Source organism: Entelurus aequoreus, linkage group LG26, assembly GCF_033978785.1.
Source record: "Entelurus aequoreus isolate RoL-2023_Sb linkage group LG26, RoL_Eaeq_v1.1, whole genome shotgun sequence".
NCBI classification, from domain to species: domain Eukaryota; kingdom Metazoa; phylum Chordata; class Actinopteri; order Syngnathiformes; family Syngnathidae; genus Entelurus; species Entelurus aequoreus.
The window spans coordinates 36,027,891-36,049,587 of NC_084756.1; the positions used below are offsets into that span (position 1 = coordinate 36,027,891).

General features: G+C 43.2%; 1 protein-coding gene across 1 annotated transcript in view; it reads right to left on the reverse strand.

Moving 5' to 3' along the window:
- tasora (transcription activation suppressor a) overlaps positions 1 to 21,697 on the reverse strand; it is a 73,276-nt gene that overhangs the window by 10,472 nt on the left and 41,107 nt on the right. Inside the window, 11 exon segments of the mRNA XM_062038323.1 lie at positions 829 to 975; positions 1,049 to 1,227; positions 1,306 to 1,414; positions 1,491 to 1,650; positions 8,401 to 8,523; positions 11,664 to 12,362; positions 12,365 to 12,816; positions 15,324 to 15,719; positions 18,596 to 18,755; positions 18,900 to 19,054; positions 19,223 to 19,351. Coding sequence (XP_061894307.1) covers positions 829 to 975; positions 1,049 to 1,227; positions 1,306 to 1,414; positions 1,491 to 1,650; positions 8,401 to 8,523; positions 11,664 to 12,362; positions 12,365 to 12,816; positions 15,324 to 15,719; positions 18,596 to 18,755; positions 18,900 to 19,054; positions 19,223 to 19,351 — 2,709 coding nt within the window.

Consider the following 21,697-nt stretch of genomic DNA (forward strand, 5'->3'; position numbering starts at 1 on the left):
TGGATCCAATAATGCGACTCTCTGAATTTCTTTAATTTCATAATATATTTTCACGTGGCTTTTTATTTTTAGAAAAACCCATTTATATTTCGCAAAGCAATAATTGGTTAATATTTAAAACAAACATGCGTATTTCGCAAGCAAATATTTTTTAGCTTACCTCATTATTAACAACCCTGTCTGCAACTGAAGTGGGTTGTTTGGGTGGATCTTTCCTCTCCGTGTCACTTTCGGTTGACATCCAAAAGTACCAGCTAGTGAAAAGTTTGTTTTCCTTGCTTCAAGTTGTTTCACATGTTTTTGGCGTTTCGCATGTACTTCCAAAGCCTTGAAACCTCGTGATCCATAGTCAATATTATCATGACACCACGTGCACAAAACCTTTCCGGGACGATGGATTTTCCGAATAAAAGCACCGAACAAAGTCGTAACTTCCTTCTTCCCAACAGTATCAGTGATTTCCCTTTCCATCCAGTCCCATCGAAACTTATTTTTGACATGTTTATCAATTTCTTTTACTCGTAAAGCGTCCTTTCTCTCGAGAACCGACATCGTTTACATATGGAAAATGGCCTGATTTGATTGGTCACAAGGAACATATCGACCAATCAACTACGGCGTAATATAAACTACGTCTCGAATCTTGATTTAGGGTCGGGAAAAAAAACGGAAAAACAGAAGATACATTTTTTTCCCCCCGAGATTAAAAAAGACAGAATTCCGACTTTAGACGGAAAAATCACATGCCTGATTAAGTCAGCCATTTAGCGCGTTATGGACTCACCGTCATCTTGGAGAAGAAACGAGAAAATGCGCACGGTCACTAACCTTTGGATGACTGCAGGTCCTCGGCGGTTGGCTGCTTGTCCCCGTTGTCACGGTGACCGAGCAGCGCGTCGAAGTTGCCCAACATCTCCGCCACGCCAGCCGCGATGATGCCGCTTTTGGAGTACTTCATGAAGTCCAAGCAACTGACTGAGAGGAGAGAGCAGGAGCAAAGTCACATCCCAGGCGTCCGTGAAGGCGTCCTCGGTTTTGACCTTATTACCAGTCAGGAAAACGGTGTGTCGGAAGCGAGTGTTTTGGGCCTGGTGTCTGATCAGACAGTCCAGGTCGGGCGACTGCTGGTTCATCTTGTCGCAGTGGTGAGGCGGCAGGAACTCCACAATCTGCTGCTTCTGGTAGCTCACCAGGATGTCTAACAAGCTGGCGGCGTCTCGCCGGAACCTGGAAGGCACACAAACGTCTCTTCAAAAGCCTGAAAGATTTCATGGACTTTTTAAAGGAGCTTAGGTGGAGGAGCACCTGGCTTGATCTTTGAGTTTCTTGAGGGGTTTGCTGTGAATCACCCACTTCCAAACACTCTCCGGAGAAGTCCGCTGTTTCAAGAGTTCCAGCAGTGCAGACAGTTGATCTGCAGGACATGACGGTCTCCGTATGAAAGACTGCAGCCACCCGGGACACAAAGCTCGGCGAGGACGGGGACCTACCAGGAGGGACGAGGTCTGGATTGAGGAGCAGGTCCTCGGGGATGACGCAGCCGCCGCACACAAAGAGCTGGTCGTATGTGTGGTTCCTCATGTCGTCCACGCTGTCACACCCGACAAAGACCACAGACTGCTGCTGTTTGAGCGAGACCAGGCCCGGGATCTGGGTGTGAGGTGGGGTGCAGACACACACAGTCAATCAGTGAAGATTACATTTTCAATCAATTAAGCTTTATAGCAGACTCCAACGTCCAAGTAGACCTACAATCACATACAGTACATAAAACAAACAACATACAGTATAAAAGGCATTATCACATACACTACCGTTCAAAAGTTTGGGGTCACATTGAAATGTCCTTATTTTTGAAGGAAAAGCACTGTACTTTTCAATGAGGATAACTTTAAACTAGTCTTAACTTGAAAGAAATACACTCTATACATTGCTAATGTGGTAAATGACTATTCTAGCTGCAAATGTCTGGTTTTTGGTGCAATATCTACATAGGTGTATAGAGGCCCATTTCCAGCAACTATCACTCCAGTGTTCTAATGTTACAATGTGTTTGCTCATTGGCTCAGAAGGCTAATTGATGATTAGAAAACCCTTGTGCAATCATGTTGGCACATCTGAAAACAGTTTAGCTCGTTACAGAAGCTACAAAACTGACCTTCCTTTGAGCAGATTGAGTTTCTGGAGCATCACATTTGTGGGGTCAATTAAACACTCAAAATGGCCAGAAAAAATCACTCTGCCTAAATTCCTCGACCTTTTTCAACATATCCCCATATTTATACTAAATCATTTTTCGATAAATTAGACAAATCAATATCCAAATTTTTATGGGGGGCCGAATCGGCCCGAATCCGCAAGTCGGTCCTACAATCCCCCAAATCTGAAGGAGGGCTTGCACTCCCCAATTTTAGACAATACTATTGGGCGGCTAACGTACAGAAACTCCTATACTGGATGTATGGAGGCTCTCAGACCCTCCCGGCCTGGGTATCCCTCGAAACGGCGATCCCACACTCCTCATTGCATTCTTGCTTATGCTCATCACTCCCTTTCCCATTTAAAATTGAAGTCGCAAACACCATTGTATCGATCTCCATTAAAATATGGAACCAGCTACGTAAACACTTGGGTTTTCAGGGCCCATCTATATTGACCCCGCTACTTAAAAACCAATGATTTAAACCTTCCCGTACTGACCCCGCATTCATGACTTGGCACGATCATGGCATCACCACTGTGAAAGACCTCTATGCAGACGGAGTGTTCTCATCCTTCACTGAACTCTCTTCCAAATACCATTTGCCGAACTCCCACCTTTTTCGTTTTTTTCAGGCGAGGGACTTCGTAAAGAAACAATTCCCACACTTTCCGAACCGTCCTCCGGAAACTCTTATAGATACATTGTTATCTTTGAGCCCTAATCATAAAAAATGTATCTCTGTGTTATATACCTCCTTAAGTTCAGTTGCTCCAAACTCTCTATCAGTGATAAGAGCCTCGTGGGAGAGCGATCTTAATACCAACATATCCGACCAACACTGGGACTCTGCCCTGAAACTGGTTCACTCCTCCTCAATATGTGCCCGCCATAGTCTCATCCAATGCAAAGTAATCCATAAAATTCATTACACTAACTCAAAACTATCCAAAATCTACCCCACTGTTAGCAATACCTGCAATAGATGCAAACAATCTCCGGCCGATCATGTCCATATGTTCTGGTCCTGCTCTAAACTATGTTCCTTTTGGGAGGATATTTTTGACACGATCGGGAAAGCATACGGTCAAAACTTTCCCCCAAACCCATTATCAGCCATTTTTGGCGTATGCCCCGATAACATGTGCCCGGTATCACTAAAACGTGCTGTTGCTTTTACGACCTTGCTGGCCAGGCGATTGATTTTGTTTAATTGGAAGCTGGCTCGCCCCCCATCACACGGCCGTTGGATTAGAGAGGTTCTCTACAATCTAAAACTAGAAAAACTTAGGTTTTCGCTAAAAGGCTCGGCTCAAGCGTTTGAAAGCTCATGGAGTCCTTTCTTGCTGTATGTCAACTCTCTTGATTTATCCCCAGACGCAGATGAGGAATAATCTCCCTTTTATTAATTATTATTGTTTTAATTTAATTTAATTTTAATTTAATTTTCTCCCTTTCTCTCCTTTCAGCCTGTTTGTCTGTTTCTGGCCTCGTATGTGTGTGTGTGTATGTGAGGATGTCTGTCTTTGTCGTCTTACTTGTTATATGATTGTGCCATATGTCCCTTGTTGGTGTGACCTGAGTGGGGTGGGAGGGTGGGTGGGGATTTGGGTTTTAAGGGAAAGGGTGTGAAGAATTTTCTGACTTTAAAATTGTACTGTTTCGACTTGCATTTGAAAATGCCAATAAAAAAAAGTTGGATTAAAATGGCCAGAAAAAGACAACTTTCATCTGAAACTCGACAGTCTATTCTTGTTCTTAGAAATGAAGGCTGTTCCACAAAATTGTTTGGGTGACCCCAAACTTTTGAACGGTAGTGTAATAAAAACAGTGCCTGTGCAAATTCAGTAAAAGGCATCTAATAAATAAATAAAAGAAGCAATAAAAAATATATATACAGTTGCGGTCAAAAGTTTACATCCACTTGTAAAGAACATCATGTCATGGCTGTCTTGAGTTTCCAATCATTTCTACAACTCTTATTTTGTTGTGATGTAGTGATTGGAGCACATACTTGTTGGTCACAAAAAACATTCATGAAGTTTGCTTCTTTTATGAATTTATTATGGCTCTACTGAAAATGTGAGGGTCAAAAGTATACATACAGCAATGTTAATATTTGCTTACATGTCCCTTGGCAAGTTTCACTGCAATAAGGCACTTTTGGTAGCCATCCACAAGCTTCTGCTTGCATTTTTGACCACTCCTCTTGACAAAATTGGTGCAGTTCAGCTAAATGTGTTGCTTTTCTGACATGGACTTGTTTCTTCAGCATTGTCCACACGTTTAAGTCAGGACTGTGGGAAGGCCATTCTAAAACTTTCATTCAAGCCTGATTTGGCCATTCCTTTTGAGGTGTGTTTGGGGTCATTGTCCCGTTGGAACACCCAACTGCGCCCAAGACCCAACCTCCGGGCTGATGATTTTAGCTTGTCCTGAAGAAATGGAGGTAATCCTCCTTTTTCATTGTCACGTTTAAAGCAGCAGTTCCATTGGCAGCAAAACAGGCCCAGAGCATAATACTACCACCACCATGCTTGACGGTAGGAGTGGTGTTCCTGGAATTAAAGGCCTCACCTTTTCTCCTCCAAACATATTGCTGGGTATTGTGGCCAAACAGCTCCATTTTTGTTTCATCTGACCACAGAACTTTCCTCCAGAAGGTCTTATCTTTGTCCATGTGATGTCAGATGAAAAGTTAGCTGAACTGCACCAATTTTGGAAAAAGGAGTGGTCAAAAATTCAAGCAGAAGCTTGTGGATGGCTACCAAAAGCGCCTTATTGCAGTGAAACTTGCCAAGGGACATGTAAGCAAATATTAACATTGCTGTATGTATACTTTTGACCCAGCACATTTGCTCACATTTTCACTAGACCCATAATAAATTCATAAAAGAAGCAAACTTCATGAATGTTTTTTGTGACCAACAAGTACACTACCGTTCAAAAGTTTGGGGTCACCCAAACAATTTTGTGGAACAGCCTTCACTTCTAAGAACAAGAATAGACTGTCGAGTTTCAGATGAAAGTTCTCTTTTTCTGGCCATTTTGAGCATTTAATTAACCCCACGAATGTGATGCTCCAGAAACTCAATCTGCTCAAAGGAAGGTCAGTTTTGTAGCTTCTGTAACGAGCTAAACTGTTTTCAGATGTGTGAACATGATTGCACAAGGGTTTTCTAATCATCAATTAGCCTTCTGAGCCAATGAGCAAACACATTGTACCATTAGAACACTGGAGTGATAGTTGCTGGAAATGGGCCTCTATACACCTATGTAGATATTGCACCAAAAAGCAGACATTTGCAGCTAGAATAGTCATTTACCACATTAGCAATGTATAGAGTGTATTTCTTTCAAGTTAAGACTAAGGCTGCAGCTAACGATTATTTTTCTATCGATTAATCTATAGATTATTTTTTTCGATTAATCGGTTAATCTATAGATTATTTTTTTGATTAATCTATAGATTATTTTTCCTTTTACCGATTATTTTTTTTATTCAAAATGAAGATGAAAAAATAAATGTAGGCCCGTTTTTTCAAAAGGCATGGCTTTTATTTACAAAAAAAAAGAAGTATGGCCACTCAGTCAACATTGACAACAACATGACAAAATATTCTGTAACAATGTAAACATTTAAAACTTTTAACATTTAACAAAATTAAAAGTATCTTATTTGCTTTTTAATGTGCAAATATAAGTCAACATCCAGTGCAAATCTTAATATTCTGCAATAGTATAAGCATTTCAAAAGTAAAAGTATTGCTTATTTTGCTTTAAAATGTGCAAAAATAAAGATAAACATCCAATACAAAAAAGTGCAAAACGAAATATTCTGTAACAACAGTGTAAACATTTCAACAAAAGTGAAAGTATTGCTTATTTGCTAAAATGTGCAAAAATAAAGATAAACATCCAATACAAAAAAGTGCCAATCTAAATATTCTGGAGCACTGTAAACATTAAGTATTGCTTTTAAAATGTGCAAAATAAACATCCAGTCCAACACAGTACACAATAACCAATTCTACTCATTCCAGTGAGTGTCTAACAGTTGTAATGAAGAAAGGTTAGCATGTCTACATGCTTTGGTTCTTTTCTTGTTTACAATATTTCCAGCAGCTGAAAATAGGCGCTCAGAAGGGGTCGATGTGGCTGGAACTGAGAGGTAATTAGCCTTCATCTCAAGCCAGCACTGCGAGTGAGCTGAGCTGCAGTTTAAGTTTCTATAAGGTTAACGGGCTCATAGTGATGTTACTAGTAGTTGACTGGGAGGTGTTTATTATCATTTGGGGAGAGTCCGCTGCCTGATGCTCACCTGCTAAACACCTATCTGCTCCACGCTGAAGCGCTGACTACATGCGCTCTGAATACGCACTGCTGATTGGCTGATAATGCTTCGTGTGTACCAATCAGATGGTTGTGTGGGTGGGACAATGCTGCGTGTGTACCAATCAGATGGTTGTGTGGGTGGGACAATGCTGCGTGTGTACCAATCAGATGGTTGTGTGGGTGGGACAATGCTGCGTGCTGAGACAGAGGCAGACGGAGCAAAGCAGCTTGTTAAGACTTTAGCTTTAGCTTAGAAACTCGTTCGGTACACCCCCGTACCGAACCGAAAGCCCCGTACCGAAACGGTTCAATACAAAACACGTACCGTTACACCCCTAGCAGATACAAATGACACATTCATGTTTTTGTGTAATGATGACAACGTATATTCGCGCGGACGATTGAATAGTTGATGGTTTTCTTTTCAAATGTTCGTTCATAGCCGTTGTGCTGCTATGATAGGCCATTTCCGCTCGACACAGTGTGCATACAACAACATTATTAGGCCGTTTATTGAAATACTCCCACACTTTTGACCACTTTTGGCATGCGTTTCCCCCCTTGCTCGCACCGCTCGCATCGTCTTCTTTGATCGTCTGCTTTGCGCTTCGCCATGACGGTAGTGTGACGTCATTATGCGACGCGTCGACGCACAAAAACGGCGTCGACGTATTTACGTAACCGATGACGTCGACTACGTCGACGCGTCGTTTCAGCCTTAGTTAAGACTAGTTTAAAGTTATCTTCATTGAAAAGTACAGTGCTTTTCCTTCAAAAATAAGGACATTTCAATGTGACCCCAAACTTTTGAACGGTAGTGTATGTGCTCCAATCACTCTATCACAAAAAAATAAAGAGTTGTAGAAATTATAGGAAACTCAAAGGCCTTTTGAAACCCACTACTACCGACCACGCAGTCTGATAGTTTATATATCAATGATGAAATCTTAACATTGCAACACATGCCAATACGGCCGGGTTAACTTATAAAGTGACATTTAAAATTTCCCGGGAAATATCCGGCTGAAACGTCGCGGTATGATGACGTATGCGCGTGACGAAGTCAGAGTAACGGAAGTTATGGTACCCCGTAGAATCCTATACAAAAAGCTCTGTTTTCATTTCATAATTCCACAGTATTCTGGACATCTTTTGCAATTTGTTTAATGAACAATGAAGGCTGCAAAGAAGACAGTTGTAGGTGGGATCGGTGTATTAGCAGCGGACTACAACAACACAACCAGGAGGACTTTGTTGGAGAGCAGACGCGCTAGCCGCCGACCTCACCTTGACTTCCTACGTCTCCGGGCCGCCAAACAATAGAAAAAGGAGAGTGTGGAATCCAATGAGCCAGCTTGTACAGAGCGAAAAAAGATACGTCCATCACTGCCTCTCAAGTCCTTCACTCTAACGTTCCTCATCTACGAATCTTTCATCCTCGCTCAAATAAATGGGGTAATCGTCACTTTCTCGGTCCGAATCTCTCTCGCTGCATTGTAAACAACAGGGAATTGTGAGGAATACTAGCTCCTGTGACGTCACGCTACTTCCGGTACAGGCAAGGCTTTTTTTTATCAGCGACCAAAAGTTGCCAACTTTATCGTCGATTTTCTCTACTAAATCCTTTCAGCAAAAATATGGCAATATCGCGAAATGATCAAGTATGACACATAGAATGGATCTGCTATTCCCGTTTAAATAAATAAAAAATCATTTCAGTAGGCCTTCAAGACAGCCATGACATTATGTTCTTTACAAGTGGATGTAAACTTTTGACCACGTAACGCCATCGCACTAATTAAAACCTTGATGACGATTCGATGTCAATTAATCATGCAGCCCTAATTAGTACAATGCATTGGTACCTGGTGTATATGTTCCTCTATGTCGCTCTTCTTAATGACCACCAGAAGTCTGCGATCTGAGGCTTCCTGCTTCAAGAAGATAACAGGATTCTGCTCCATGTGACCCTGCTGGGAGAGGTATTCCTACCACACACAATTAAAGACGTTCACATGGGGGTTGAATATTCTCACAGGAGGAGTTAGGTTCTCGGAGGTTCCTGATTGGAACATGCTTTCAAAAAAGCACAATCCAGATGTTGCAAACTGGCTGTGTGACTGTTAATCACAGGCAAAAATGTATTCATTGTGTGAATGCTCCAAAGCATTCACACACATGGTTTTCTACACCAAATTTAAACTTATTATTATTATTCTTCTCCAGATTTTGGCGCGCTCTCCCTTCCACATTTTTCACCCGATTCCAAACCGTTCCAACTTCAAACTGTTCAGCCTATTCGGGAATTGCGGGCTTTCCCTTGACAAATTCCAAAAATTCCTAGATTTCCCAGAATTGCAGGTTTTTCCCGGGACATTTTTCCCATTCAAAATGAATTGACCATTTTTCAAACTTCCACCATTTCCACATTTTTCAACCAATTTAAACCATTCCAACTTCAACATATTCCACTCACCCTGTACATTCAAACATTCAATATTTTTTCCAAGTTAAAAAACTTCCAGGAATTCCCAGAATTCCCAGGTTTCCAAACCCTATTTTCACAATATTTTCTGGCGACTACTCCTTCCACGTTTCAACGGATTTCAACCGTTCCACCGTAAAAACATTCCTCTTAATCAGGACAAAAAACAAAGTTGTTTTTTTAACTGGAAAAATCCCCGGTTTTCCCGAAATTCCAGGAATTCCGTAATACCATTTCTCAATTCAAAGTTAAAGTACCAATGATTGTCACACACACACTAAGTGTGGCGAAATTATTCTCTGCATTTGACCCATCACCCTTGATCACCGCCTGGAAGGTGAGGGGAGCAGCGGGCAGCAGCGGTGGCCGCGCCCGGGAATCATTTTTGGTGATTTAACCCCCAATTCCAACCCTTGATGCTGAGTGCCAAGCAAGGAGGTAATGGCTCCCATTTTTATAGTCTTTGGTATGACTCGGCCGGGGTTTGAACACACAAAAATTCCCGGTTTTCCCGAAATTCCGTAATACAATTTCTCAATTCAACATGTTACTTACTACTTCAACATTTCTCGACCGATTTGAAAAATTCCAACACCAACCATTTCAACTCATTCAGACCATTCATGTTGTTCACCATTTTAAAAAAACATTCCCACTTTTACCGAAATTCCCAATTTTTTGGGAAATTCCCATTGAAATCAATGGGACATTCTTCACTGCCACATTTTTCATCTGATTCAAACTGTTCACACTTCAAAATGTTCAGCCTGTTTGGGAATTGTGTGCTGTACTTCAACAATTCAAAAAAAAAAAATTCCAGGATTTCAGTTCAACTTCAACATTGGAGCATTCACACACAATTCCTTCAGGAATTGCCTCATCTAGTTAAACATTAATGTCAGTGTAAGCCAGGGGTCACCAACGCGGTGCCCGCGGGCACCAGGTAGCCCGTAAGGACCAGATGAGTAGCCCGCTGGCCTGTTCTAAAAATAGCTCAAATAGCAGCACTTACCAGTGAGCTGCCTCTATTTTTTAAATTGTATTTATTTACTAGCTAGCTAGTCTCGCTTTGCTCAACATTTTTAATTCTAAGAGAGATAAAACTCAAATAGAATTTGAAAATCCAAGAAAATATTTTAAAGACTTGGTCTTCACTTGTTTAAATAAATTCATGAATTGTTTTTACTTTGCTTCTTATAACTTTCAGAAAGACAATTTTAGAGAAAAATACGACCTTAAAAATGATTTTAGGATTTTTAAACACATATACCTTTTTAACTTTTAAATTCCTTCCTCTTCTTTCCTGACAATTTAAATCAATGTTCAAGTAAATTTATTTTTTTTATTGTAAAGAATAATAAATAAATTTTAATTTAATTCTTCATTTTAGCTTCTGCCCTCCCGGTAACAGTTAGAGATGCTACCTCAGTAGAAGCATTTAAGTCCCATCTTAAAACTCATTTGTATAATCTAGCCTTTAAATAGACCCCCCCTTTTTAGACCAGTTGATCTGCCGTTTCTTTTCTTCTCTCCTCTTCTCCCCTGTCCCTTGCGAGGGGGAGTTGCATAGGTCCGGTGGCCATGGATGAAGTGCTGGCTGTCCAGAGCCGGGACCCCGGGTGGACCACTAGCCTGTGCATCGGTTGGGGACATCTCTGCGCTGCTGACCCGTCTCCGCTCGGGATGGTTTCCTGTTGGCCCCGCTGTGGACTGGACTCCCGCTGATGTGTTGGATCCACTGTGGACTGGACTTTCACAATATTATGTCAGACCCACTCGACATCCGTTGCTTTCGGTCTCCCCTAGAGGGGGGGGTTACCCACATATGCGGTCCTCTCCAAGGTTTCTCATAGTCATTCACCGACGTCCCACTGGGGTGAGTTTTTCCTTGCCCGTATGTGGGCTCTGTACCGAGGATGTCGTTGTGGCTTGTACAGCCCTTTGAGACACTTGTGATTTAGGGCTATATAAATAAACATTGATTGATTGATTGACTGTTTTTTCGACGAAGAATATTTGTGAAATATTTCTTCAAACTTATTATGATTAAAATTCAAAAAAATTATTCTGTCAAATCTAGAAAATCTGTAGAATCAAATTTAAATCTTATTTCAAAGTCTTTTGAATTTATTTTTAAATTTTTGTTCTGGAAATTCTAGAAGAAATACTGATTTGTCTTTGTTAGAAATATAGCTTGGTCCAATTTGTTATACATTCTAACAAAGTGTAGATTGGATTTTAACCTATTTAAAACATGTCATCAAAATTCTAAAATTAATCTTAATCAGGAAAAATTACTAATGATGTTCCATATATTCTTTTTTAAAGTTTGTCTCTTCTTTTTTTCGGTTGAATTTTGAATTCTAAAGAGTCGAAATTGAAGATAAACTATGTTTCAAAATTTAATTGTCATTTTTTTCGTGTTTTCTCCTCTTTTAAACCGTTCAATTAAGTGTAAATATCACTAATTATTAATAATAACGTTAAAGGTAAGTTGAGCAAATTGGCTATTTCTGGCAATTTATGTAAGTGTGTATCAAACTGGTAGCCCTTCGCATTAATCAGTACCCAAGAAGTAGCTCTTGCTTTCAAAAAGGTTGGTGACCCCTGCTGTAAGCACAGTAAATTCCGTCACGACATTACCTTGACGTCTTGGCTGAGCTGGTCCTCGGGCTGGTTGCTGTGGATGTAGAACTGCAGTGTGGAGCTCCTCTGGACGTCCTTGATGATCTCACACAGGTTGTTTAACACCTCGGGCTTCAGCTGCCGGATCACAGAGCTGAGGGCCGACGCCGGCGGGAGGGAATCCGAGCTGGAGACCTGCTCGCAGGCTAGCGGGGGTTCCACCGTGGCTGTGGAGTGGGTTTGGTGAATGCTGTGAGACACGGCGAAGTCCACGTCTAAAGTGGCGCTCGGCTCAGGTGCTCTACGAGTGTGGGGGACGACCGTGGAGGATGAGGTAGGTGAAGCTGCAGGGAAGTCATGAGGTGCGGGACTCCTGTTTGGTGGATCAGAGAACTGTCTGCAGGGTGCGTCAGGTTGCCAAACCTCACTTTCTCCAGAGAATGTTGTCCTCTGACCGTCTGAAGCTGTCAGTTCCCCTGAGGAGGACACGTCCTCGTCCCCTCGGGTGTTCGCCGCTCTGATGCTGGACACGAAGGCGCTGACCGTGCTGGCCAGAGCCGTCTCAGGTTCAGCTCGGCTCCGGCCCGACCCGGCGTCGTTAAAGTCTTGCAACATGCTGCTGATGCTGTCCTGGAGCGAGCTCACGTAGCCCTGGGCCGGGGGACACGGATGGAACAAGGACACGTATTGCGAAAAGGGAGTCACCACGGTGAAAGGCATGGCGTGCTGGGCGGGATGGTCGGCGCGTTGAAAACTTCAGGGAAGCTGCACTGAATGCTCTCTTTCTGCAGGAGGAGCTGCATGTCGGAGGAGAATTTGAGGAGATGTTTGTCCACGATGCGGTCGATAGCTTGGACAGGACAGGCAGGCGGCGAGGAGATGGCCGCGTCTTGCATCATCTCCTCCTTCACCCCGGGCGGGCTTCGAGTCAAGTCAATCACCTCCATCACGTCTTCCTCCTGTGTTTGTTCGTCCTCCCTGGCGAGCTGTACGTCCTCAAACTCTCCTATTTCGCCGCCTGTGTTGCGTCCCCGTTGCTCAGGAGCTGACGGCGGGGGGCTCGTCATCCTCTCTGACGGTGGAGAGACGACCGGAGGGACGGATGGTTCGATAAACGAGATGTCCTGCTCTTCTTTGTCCTCAGCTTTGTGTTCTGTGGCCATGGAGGTTCCTGCAGAAGGTAACAGGTCAGTTTGGCATGTACAACTCTGGCATATTTCCATGTTATGCAAGGTGGTTAATTTATGTGCATATTAGGGGTGTAACGGTACGTGTATTTGTATTGAACCGTTTCGGTACGGGGGTTTCGGTTCGGTTCGGAGGTGTACCGAACGAGTACACATGCTAGCAGCGACCGGGCTAGGACAACATGTAAAAGCCAGAGCTGGAAGACTCTCCTGCCTCGTTAAGATCTCCCGTTTGGGAACACTTTGGCGACTGTGCGATACAACAATGGAGGACGGATGTTTGCCGACATTGCCACCTTTCCTGCTTCCGGCTCCCAGACCGTAGTCGAGGAGCGCAGGGGAGACACTCGTCCAGGGCCGATGTATTCTCAGGGGCAACACCCTTCACTCTACCCGGCAGTGGGTCTCCACAGCTCCGGACTTCAGGGTAAATGACGAGTCCGGCGATTAGTTGCAAATCGTGGCTTTATTGAGGTCTTGCACACAGCCAATCCAACAAAACACTAGCCACTCCCCGCGCTCAGGCTACCGCTCCCTCACCTCGCTCGCCCACACACTCACCTCACATGCGGTCACATATTAAAGGGCCACACACACACATACGCTACTCTCATAACACATGCTAACCCATTTGAAGCGTCACCACCGCATTCAAGCAGCCTCTCCTCGGCGAGTCAGGCAGGGCTAAAGCAATAACAAATGTTTTTATAGCAGCAGATTTAAGACCACATTGCATTAAAAACTAGATTTGACCCACTTCTATGGTGGAAGAACAATGAGCCCATATATCCTCTTACTGCCAAGTTAGCCAGGGCTGGGGGGGGGGGGGGAGAAAAGTTAATCTGAGGCTGAGCCTAGTCTATAAAATCCGCTACACCTCCCTGATACCGAAGTACAGGTCAAACTACTTCCTTAACGTAAATGACCGCCATAACCACAACACCAGGGGGTGCTCCACTAACCACGTTAAACCCAGATTCCGAACTAACAAAGGTCTTAACTCATTCTCTTTCTATGCCACATCAATGTGGAATGCGCTCCCAACAGGTATAAAAGAAGAGGCATCTCTATCCTCCTTCAAAACCGCAATAAAATTTCACCTCCAGGCAGCTACAACCCTAAACTAACACCCTCCCCGGATTGCTAATAATCAAATGTAAACAATCAAATGCAGATACTTTTTCTTATGCCTTCTGATCTCTCTCTCTCTCTCTCTCTCTCTCTCTCTCTCTCTCTCTCTCTCTCTATGTCCACTACTTGATGTCCATATCCTCCCCCCCGCCTCCACACCCAAGATTGTAAATAATGTAAATAATTCAATGTGATTATCTTGTGTGATGACTGTATTATGATGATAGTATATATGATAGTATATATCTGTATCATGAATCAATTTAAGTGGACCCAGACTTAAACAAGTTGAAAAACTTATTCGGGTGTTACCATTTAGTGGTCAATTGTACGGAATATGTACTTCACTGTGCAACCTACTAATAAAAGTCTCAATCAATCAATCAAAGTTGACTTGAAACTGTTTAATGTATAAGAAAATTGTTGTCATTTTATTTAATCTGAACAACTTGAGGCAGTTTAATGTTGATTAACGTGGACCCCGACTTAAACAAGTTGAAAAACTTATTGGGGTGTTACCATTTAGTGGTCAATTGTACGGAATATGTACTGTACTGTGCAATCTACTAATAAAAGTCTCAATCAATCAATCAAAAAAAGCACTTTATATGTAGAAAGGTTTTGTTAAGAAACCATTCTGAGCCTTATCTTATTTAGTTTTTAAACTAAACTAAACTCTGGAACACTCTGCCCCTCCATGTTCAAACTGCTTCCACAGTGGAGTGTTTTAAGTCTCGTCTTAAGACCCACTTTTATTCTTTGGCTTTTAACACTACGTGAGTTGTGTGATCTTCTGTCCTCTGTTGTCCTGTGTGTTTTTTTTTATAAATTTTGATGTCTATTTTACTGTTTTAATTGGTTTTACCCTTTAAAAATCTTTTTTAATCATATTTATTTTTTATATTGTCTCTGTATTGGTTATCTATTCATTTATTTTTTGTTTTTATTCGGTCATTGGTGTAGCATAATATTGTTTTTAATATTGTTTTTAATATTGTTGTTAACATGGCTGTGCAGCACTTTGGAAACATTCTTGTTGTGTAAATGTGCTATATAAATAAAGTGGATTGGATTGGATTGGATTATATATGTTGACCACATTAACCCTGGCAATGGTTCCTGTGTATATGTATGCTATGCCAATGTTTACAAATGTAGTAAATAAATAACCCCAAAAATTTACATTTTGTTGTTTTCTTACTGTACCGAAAATGAACCGAACCGTGACCTCTAAACCGAGGTACGTACCGAACTGAAATTGTTGTGTACCGTTACACCCCTAGTGCATATACACAAATATATAGATGTCACTTTCAGAAAGAAGGAAAAAATCAACAAGCAAACAGATGAGTTGACAAACCTCCACACTCCATGGGGGAGGGGGGAGCAACCTGCAGCTCTTCTACGTCATTTTGCTGCTTAATTAGCTTTGGCGGGGACCAACTTAGAGGGGGGAGGGGGAGGGAGCTGATGCGACGAGCCAGGCAGCTGGCAGGGGCGGGGGAAGGAGAAGGGGGGCGGTAGGGCTCCTGTGATGGTGGCCCAGATGGAGACAGTGGGCGATAGGGTCTGCGGGACAGGGGAGGGCTGGGCTTGGGGGAAGGAGGTGGGCTGGACTCAGGTGAGGAGCAGAGTGGGGGGCTGGGCCCAGGAGATGGTGTGGGGTTTTCTGGCAGCGTCTCCATGGTGACGTGATGAAGGCGAGGATCCTTCGGGAGGCTTCTTTCCCTCTGGGTGTACCTCTCTGAACATAGGCCTGCAGAGACATTTATTTTGCATCTTTAAATTAAACACCTGTAAATAATGAAGGGCTCATATTACGATTACTTTCCACATTTAAAACACTTCCTCGTGGTCTACACAACACGTAATGGTCTTTTTTGCTCAAACTTTTGGATAGCTTATTTACATGGCTCCACTTCGACAGCGTCTTTTTCCCGCCATCTTTGTTGTCGTTTTTATTGCTTCAACAGCGAGTGTATTGACAGTTCGAAAGAGGGGTGTCCCGATACTAAGGGTGTAAAAAACTATGAAAAAAAACTGCGACTTATAGTCAGAAAAATACGGTAGGTGGCAGCAGAAGTCGGAACGCGTCGAGGATGGTTTTGTCGTGATCCCAATATGCAGAGCACACCGGGAGACTGCGTGCAGGTAAAAAGGTATGTATAGCTTAAACCAAAAATTAACAAAAGGCAACTCCCGCTAGGAAAAAGGCACTGAAGCATAGGGATGGCTATGTAAAACAAAAGTAAAACTGAACTGGCTACAAAGTCAACAAAAACATAATGCTGGACGACAGCAAAAACTTACAGCGTGTGGAGCAAAGACGGCGTCCACAAAGCACATCCGTACATGACATGACAATCAATAGGGGTGTAACGGTACGTGTATTTGTATTGAACCGTTTCGGTATGGGGGTTCCGGTTCAGTTCAGAGGTGTACCGAATGAGTTTCCACACGGACATATTAAGTAGCGTAACGCACGTTGTGTAAACAATGCACACCGAGGCACAACACACGGCATGCTAGCAGCTAACGGGCTAGGATAGACTGACCATACGTCCTCTTTTCAAAGGACATGTCCTCTTTTGCGGAGCTGTCAGGGCGGAGTTTCTTAAATGCCTCAAATGTCCGGCATTTTGAGTTAGGGTTGCGTGTATTTTCAATGTACGTCCAGGGTTAAGAAGGGGTTAAAAACAAAACAAATTGTGCGCGCAGCAGCATTGGTGAGGGAGGGGCAGAGACAGAGAGAGAGTGAGAGAGAGAGTTATGATAAACGCGCATGCGTCACCAGGCTCTGCTTTTTATCCATAGATTTATCACATTGAATTTTTTATTATCTATAGCAGGGGTGTCAAAAGTGTGCCCCGGAGGCCATTTGCGGCCCACAGCTAATGTTTTAAAGTCCCATGGCACATTCTAAAAATACTATTAAAATAAACAAAAACATAACAAAAGTGAAACAAAAAAGCTTAAAGGTTAAATGTCATTTAGAAAAAGTTGCAATGTTGACTAATAAAACAAAGCTATTTTTTTTTCTTTCAAACTGTCATCGCTCAAAACATAATATTGAATCAAAATTAATGTTATTATGAATTATTAACCTATCCAGGGTTCCGATTACTTCACATCAAAAAATATTTTTGGTGGAAGATTTTGCAAATTTGGTAAATAAATAACCCAAAAATGTATATTTTGTTGTTTTCTTACTGTACCGAAAATGAACCGAACAGTGACCTCTAAACCGAGGTACGTACCGAACCGACATTTTTGTGTACCATTACACCCCTACATATATGGATAATTCAAAGATATTCCCATTGGGAAAAAACAATGGGCAAATTCCAAGATTTTATTTCAAATACCGTATTTTCCGCACCATAAGCCGCACCTAAAAAACAAAAATGTTCTCAAAAGCTGACAGTGCGGCTAATAACCCGGTGCGCCTTATATATGGATTAATATTAATATTTATTTTCATAAAGTTTAGGTCTCGCAACTACGGTAAACAGCCGCCATCTTTTTTCCCCGTAGAAGAGGAAGCGCTTCTTCTTCTACGGTAAGCAACCGCCCCCATAGAAGAGGAAGCGCTTCTTCTTCTACGGTAAGCAACCGCCCCCATAGAAGAGGAAGCGCTTCTTCTTCTACTGTAAGCAACCGCCAAGGTGAGCACCCGCCCCCGTAGAAGAAGCGTGCGGATATTACGGTTCATTTCATTTGTGTGTTTCTGTAAAAACCACAAAATGTCTCCTACTAAGAGACACGCGTACAAGGTTCCACTGACTTTTGATATTCCTGTGAACCGCACTGTGGATACAACGGGAACACGTACGGTGAATATTCGCACCACAGGGAATGAGAAGTCGTCCTTCAATGTGGTTCTAGCTTGCCATGCTAACGGCCAGAAACTTCCACCCACGGTGATATTCAAAAGGAAGACCTTGCCAAAAGAGAACTTTCCAGCCGGCGTCATCATAAAAGCTAACTCGAAGGGATGGATGGATGAAGAAAAAATGAGCGAAGAGACCGGGTGACGCAGCTCCGTCCCTGTTGATCTACGACTGCATGAGTGTCCACATCACAGATGGTGTCAAAAAACAAGTGAAGCACACCGAAGAAGAATAATTAGAGGGATTTGTGCATGAGTAATAACTTCAGAAAGTGAGCTTTAAATGTTTATTTTGTGTGTTGTGTGACACTAACGTTCGAGCAACGTTGAGTTATTGATGTTGCTATTGCTCTGCACTATTTTGAGTGTTACTATTTTTGTGATTGCACATTTGCACATTACATTTTGGGAGTGAACAGAGTTGTTAGAACGCTGGTTTGTAATATATTATTAAAGTTTGACTGACCTATCTGACTGTTTTGTTGACATTCCCTTTAGCGTAGCGTAGGTGCGGCTAATAGCACGGGGCGGCTAATAGGTAAACAAAGTTTTGAAATATGCCTTTCATTGAAGGTGCGGCTTACAACACGGGGCGGCTTATGGTGCGGAAAATACGGTACACAAAAGCGGGTACGAATAGGAAAGAAAAGTTTGTTTTGCATAATAAGGCCCCTTCAAGTACACACATGCATCATTAAATACCCACTTATACCCATCTGTATAATTGCATAAGCAAGACCAACCTGTAATGGGGGTGAGCACCCAGGGGATCTCCCACTGCTCCTCATCATCCTCGTACCCTCCTGCTCTCCTCGCAAGGCCTCCGCCTCCTCCTCCGTGGAGAGAATGGTCCCCGCTGGGACTGAATCCCTCCAGGCTACTCACACTGCCTGCTGTGTGATCCTGCACACACAAACACATACACAGTTAAACTCCCATTGTGGGCTTCAGGAGAAGCCTGAAAGCATTGGGGAGAGTCTGCTCCGCCAGGCAGCGAAATGGAAGCAGTGTAAACTGTACGGTTAAAACGTAAGCTGCATCAGTGACCTCCAGCTCGTCCTGCTTCCTTAGGTCAATGTCACAGTTGGCGGGCAGTCCCAGCTTAGCGGCCAGCCTGTCGAAGGGAGACGAGTCTTCCTGCATCTCCTCTGGACCCTCATTGCGAACTCTCGTGGCCGCTACTCGGGCAGCCTGCTTGAGACCTGTTGGGAATCACACGCAACAAAAATTCACCCATTTAGAAGGACTCTCAAGCCACAGCAACAAGACTTGCCATGTGCAATTGACCTTAGGCAAGTGAGCAACAAATACCACTCTGTCACTACAGCATAAAGTGAAGACTAGAAGAAATACGTTGCGTGTCCACTCACCTGTCAGCAGCTTGCAAAGTCTCTTGGAAAGCTCTGAACCGTCTTCCCGAAGAACCACACCCATCAGCCCGACCGACTGGATGACAGCGGGGAGAGTACCTGGGGGGGCGGAGGCTTGATTACCTTCACCTACGAGGCAAAAGCAACAAACACATTAATTAACAATACATTGTGACATATACAGTTATCGGACGATGCTGCAATGTGGATCTCAGGCCATATCGTGTGATCAACTAATGATCAGCTGGACTTTGCTGCTAACATTTCTGTAACCTTCAGAATTCTATCTTAGCATATCCAGTATGTCTTAAAGGCCTACTGAAAGCCACTACTAGCGACCACGCAGTCTGATAGTTTATATATCAATGATGAAATCTTAACATTGCAACACATGACAATACGGCCGGGTTAACTTATAAAGTGACATCTTAAATTTCCCGGCAAACTTCCGGCTGAAAACGTTTCGATATGATGACGTTTGCGCGTGACGTCAACGGTTGAAGCGGAAGTATTCGGAGTCCATTGAATCCAATACAAAAAGCTCTGTTTTCATCTCAAAATTCCACAGTATTCTGGACATCTGTGTTGGTGAATCTTTTGCAATTTGTTTAATGAACAATGGAGACGGCAAAGAAGAAAGTTGTAGGTGGGATCGGTGTATTGGCGGCGGACTACAGCAACACAACCAGGAGGACTTTGAGGATAGCAGACGTGCTAGCCCAGGGGTCGGCAACCTTTACCACTCAAAGAGCCATTTTGGCAAGTTTCACAAATTAAAGAAAATAATGGGAGCCAAAAAAAAATGTTTTAAAAGAAAAACACTGCATACAAAGCTTAAATTGCTTTGTGCTATGTTAACCAGGGGTCTCTGACACACGCACCGTGTGCATGTAGAATGCAGCTTCAGCTTGCTCACGTAAGTGACAGCAAGGCGTACTAGTTCAACAGCCACACAGCTTACACTGACGGTAGCCGTATAAAACAACTTTAACACTGTTACGTTACAAATATGCGCCACACTTTGAACCCACACCAAAAAAGAATGACAAACACATTTCTGGAGAACATCTGCACTGTAACACAACATAAACACAACACAACAAATACCCAGAATCCCATGCAGCCCTAACTCTTCCGCTCAACCGACGCACGGAGGAGGGAGGGGGAGGGGGGGGTTGATGTGTGGGGGGTTTGGTTGTAGGGGGGTGTATAATCTAGACCGGAAGAGTTAGGGCTGCATGGGATTCTGGGTAGTGGTTGTGTTGTGTTTATGTTGTGTTACGGTGCGGATGTTCTCCAGAAATGTGTTTTTCATTCTTTTTTGGTGTGGGCTCACAGTGTGGCGCATATTTGTAACGTAACAGTGTTAAAGTTGTTTTATACGGCTACCGTCAGTGTAAGCTGTGTGGCTGATGACTAAGTATGCTTTGCTGTCCCCTACGTGTGCAAGTAAAAGCTACATACAACATGTGGCCGGGCTGGCACGCTGTTTGTAAATGCTATAGAGGACAATTACTGCAGTGCAATTAGGGCACGCCCTTAATATAGTAATTAGAGTGAAAATAGGATAATTTTTGCCCTGGGAGTTTGCTAGGAGAGGCACTGAGATCCATAAGTCTCCTGGGAAAATCGGGGGGTCGGCAAGTATGCAGCTGAGCCGCATCAGAGTGGTCAAAGAGCCGCATGGAGCTCCGGAGCCGCGGGTTGCCGACCCCTGCGCTAGCCGAACGACCTCACCTTGACTTCCTCCGTCTCCGGGCCGCCGACCGCATCAGTGATCGGGTGAGGTCCTTCGTCGTACCGTCGATCGCTGGAACGCAGGTGAGCACGGGTCGTGATGAGCAGATGAGGGCTGGCGTAGGTGCAGAGCTAATGTTTTTAGCATAGCTCTGTCGAGGTTACGTAGCTAAGTTAGCCTTCAATGGCGTCGTTAGCAACAGCATTGCTAGGCTTCGCCAAGCTGGAAAGCATTAACCGTGTATTTACATGTCCAGAGTTTGGTAGTATTGTTGATCTTCTGTCTATCCTTCCAGTCAGGGACTTATTTGTTTTGTTTCTATATGCAGTAAAGCCTGATGCTATTACGTTAGCTCAGTAGCTAAAGAGCTTCGCCGATGTATTGTCGTGGAGATAAAAGTCACTGTGAATGTCCATTTCGCCTTCTCGACTCTCATTTTCAAGAGGATATAGTATCCGAGGTGGTTTGAAATACAAATCCGTGATCCACAATAGAAAAAGGAGAGCGTGTGGAATCCAATGAGTCAGCTTGTACCTAAGTTACGGTCAGAGCGAAAAAAGATACGTTCTGCACTGCACGCTAGTCCTTCACTTTCACGTTCCTCATCCACGAATCTTTCATCCTAGCTCAAATTAATGGGGTAATCGTCGCTTTCTCGGTCCGAATCTCTCTCGCTGCTGGTGTAAACAATAGGAAAATGTGAGCAGTCCTTCCTCCGGTGTCGTCACGCTACTTCC